General features: G+C 46.0%; 1 protein-coding gene across 1 annotated transcript; it reads right to left on the minus strand.

The window, feature by feature from the left end:
* Window positions 1-60: 60 nt before the first annotated feature.
* LOC132009073 (keratin, type I cuticular Ha3-I) lies at window positions 61-2,275 on the minus strand (the record flags this gene model as incomplete). The annotated part of the gene is made up of 3 exons (XM_059387478.1): window positions 61-222; window positions 1,474-1,630; window positions 2,193-2,275. Coding segments are annotated over 3 exons (402 nt in total), but the record flags the coding sequence as incomplete, so codon positions are not given.
* Between the last annotated feature and the right edge of the window lie 1,087 nt (window positions 2,276-3,362).

The following is a 3,362-nucleotide window of genomic DNA, read 5'->3' on the forward strand; positions in this document are numbered from 1 at the left end:
CCTGCCTCAAGAGCCCCAAGGGGCCAAGGGTCCTGAGCGGCCAAGTGCTGAGATGCCCACCTGGGTGGTGAACCATTCCTCCACGTCCCTGCGGTTGGTCTCCACCAGAGCCTCATACTGACTCCTGGTCTCGTTGAGCACGCGGTTCAGGTCCACAGTGGGGGCTGCGTCTACCTCCACATTGAGGCGGTCTCCAATCTGGCAGCGCAGGGTGTTGACTTCCTGAGGGAGGATTTAGGAAGATGGAAAGTATCACAGAGGGTTCAAATGCTTTCCTCTAGGGAATCACAGATCAGCTTGTGAGCATTCTTAAGCTTTAAGCCTCTCTGTTCCATCGGATCCTCTCATAACTGGGTTCTACGATCTGCGACTAAACTGTGTATTCCGCTTTGCAAAGTGCTTTCACGCCCATGACCTCTTTCTGCCCCCCATTCGGGGTGCTACCCATCGTCTAGATCCGTGATTTGGCCTCTACACTGAGATGTGATAGTCCATAATGTAAACCGTGGGCCCCAAGCACCCAGTTCATTGTTTTTGCTCATAGACCCCAGAGCCTCTTAGGTCTGATTCTTCGCCATGACTAATAAAAAGGTTAGAGTCTGGCTAAAGAGGAAATAAAGAGTGCTTACTTCAAAATCTGCCATCTGGGATGGAATAGATCTAAAAAGTTATTTGTCAATTCTATCAACCTAGCTTTTTCTGAAGAAATTAAATATCTGTTCATTTCCGGGCTATTCTCCTCACACAGCCAGCATAGCTTGGTACTTGGGCTTAGGAAGATATCAGACTTGAATAGAGGGCCATCCCTACCACTTGGTCTATGGCTTCTAGAAGCTTCTAGAAACCTCAGGTTTTTAATCAGTAAGCTGAGTACTACTTCTGGAGTTCTAAAGCACTTAGCACAATGTTTGGCATACAATAAGCTCTTGATTAATATTAACTATCACCATTTACATTGTTCTGGTATTTCAGGTTTGCACAAAATGTCCATCTTCTTTATCAACTGACCAAGCAGTGACAGTGAGCATTTTGCTCAACATTTCCTCCGAATCACACTGAACAGCAGAGAAAACTCTGGAGGAGAAGGGGGAGAGTTGGTTTTGTTTCCTGTGGAGCCCTCTCTGCTGGAGAGCCGTCTTGGCCTCTCATATGCTAAATGGGGAATTGGGATACAAGATCTCTGCAGCGGGGTGTTCTCGGGGTGTTCTCTGGCCGAGAGTGGAAGAGGCTGTGGGTGCCACCTGGCTGCGGTGTTTCCTCATTCCTGGGCTTGCCAACTTCCTTGACTCTCATTCCTATCTCTGGATGAAACCTCCTAATCTCATAACACAAGCTTTCAATTGCTCATTCTCTACAAATCCCTTTTTGTTTGGAGGACAGACCCCTCGGGCTAGTTGAGTCTCTCCCATATCCCCTGGCAGTTGGAAACAGGCCTCAGCAAGTTGGAGCCGGTTGCTCTTTGGAGAACCTCACCTGCTCATGGTTCTGCTTGAGGCACAGCAGTTCCTCCTTCAGGGATTCCACCTGGGCCTCCAGGTCGGACTTGCACAGGGTCAGCTCGTCCAGGATCCGGCGTAGGCCATTGATGTCTGACTCTACCAGCTGCCGCAAGCCCACCTCCGTCTCGTACCTATGGTACAGGGGCGTCAGGGACCCACCAGATGGGAATGGACCTGGCCCTGACTCTGGTGTGGATTGGTTTGTCACACACCTGGAAATTAGGGTTTGTGATTTCTACAGCCTTCTGTTTCATTTAGGTGTTTAACATTGAGCCATAGCTCCTAGAGGAAAATGCACTGGTAATCATTATATATATATATATATATATATATATATATATATATATATGGAGCCAGTGGATTTAGGGAACAAAAGTTCTTAAACTGTGAGATTTCCAAAATTAATACACTTCTCACATTCACCTGATTGCATTCTGTGCCTAGTAGAGCATCAGGGTGTGGTGGGGAGGAGGGCAGCTATGACTTCTACACTAGATTGGAGGATGTCACCTTACAGAGAAGCAAGAGAGGGAGGGTCTGAATCTAGAGAAGAGATCTCTGTGCTCTGCAGAGCAGTGGTTCTATGGATCCTGGGGAAACCATCTAGAGAAAAGCTTTGTCTGTGTTTGTCAATGTTGAGGAGAGGTTAAAGGGAAAGAGAGAAGAGAGAGGATACCCTACTTGCCCACTCACTTGGTCCTGAAGTCATCTGAGGCCAGCTTGGCATTGTCGATCTGCACCACCAGCCTGGCGTTCTCTGCCTTGCTGCACAAGATCTAGAAGACCCCCAAATAATCTAGAATGAGCTTGGTTATTTTTAACCAACAGCAATTCCTACCAATTCATTTACATGGATTGAGAATGGAATGAGAAATCACAGTGGATCTTATGTAAGACTATTACATGCTGTCTATGTTCCATAGGTGCTCAATAAATATTTGAAAAATCAAATCTGAAATGTGTGAGCAAAAGGGGCTGATAATAATAACTAACAATTATTTTTAAAAACCTACCATAGGTCCATACTGAGCATGGAGCCTGCTTAAGATTCTCTCCCTCCCATTCCCTCTGCTTCCCTCTACCCTGGCTCATATGTGCTCATTTTCTCTTGCTAAAAACAAAACAAAACTACCATAAATGTGGTATGGTTCTAGGAGCTGAAGATATAAAAATGAGTAAACTCTAGGTCCTTCCCTCAAGAAATTTCCAGTCCAGTGGGGAAGATAAATATGTAATTGGCCATTAGAGGGGCTGCATCAGGGAAGCAGCCATGCCCGTCCAGCCATCCTGGGTGGCTTAGCACTACTACCTGCAAGGTGGTTTCCACTCATTCTGATTTTATGCCCTCGCTAGACACTGAACACCAGGAGGAGAAATCCAGAGGCATTCAGGTCAGGAATACAATCAGGATAATTAGGTACCCAGAAGAAGACAGCAATAAGAAGTCATGGTAGGCAAAAGTCCGGATGAAGTAGAGAGAAAATAGTCCAATTCGTACAAAATGTTCTGCTTCCTCAACTTCCTTCTTGGGCTCAGGCCTTTTCTCTTACCTCAGGGTAATAAATCTGGATCTTGGCAATGCATGGAAGCATTTGGAAGCGGCTTTTAATTACAGCTTATTTATGCAAAGTGCTGCTCCTGCACATAGACTAGCACTATGCAAATATTCAGGCCTAACAGTCCTGGGCCTCACACAAAATGGGTACTCAAGAAAAAAATGGAAAAGCCAGACTTTAGCTGAGAATTCATACTGTTTCTTAATCAAATTATAGATTTCGTCCCTATAACTTCCTGCAGGAGACAGTGTGGCAGCCATCCCCTCACCTTCTGCTGGAGCTCCTCGATGGTCCGGAAGTAGGACTG

Source organism: Mustela nigripes, unplaced genomic scaffold (genome assembly GCF_022355385.1).
Source record: "Mustela nigripes isolate SB6536 unplaced genomic scaffold, MUSNIG.SB6536 HiC_scaffold_4152, whole genome shotgun sequence".
NCBI lineage: Eukaryota > Metazoa > Chordata > Mammalia > Carnivora > Mustelidae > Mustela > Mustela nigripes.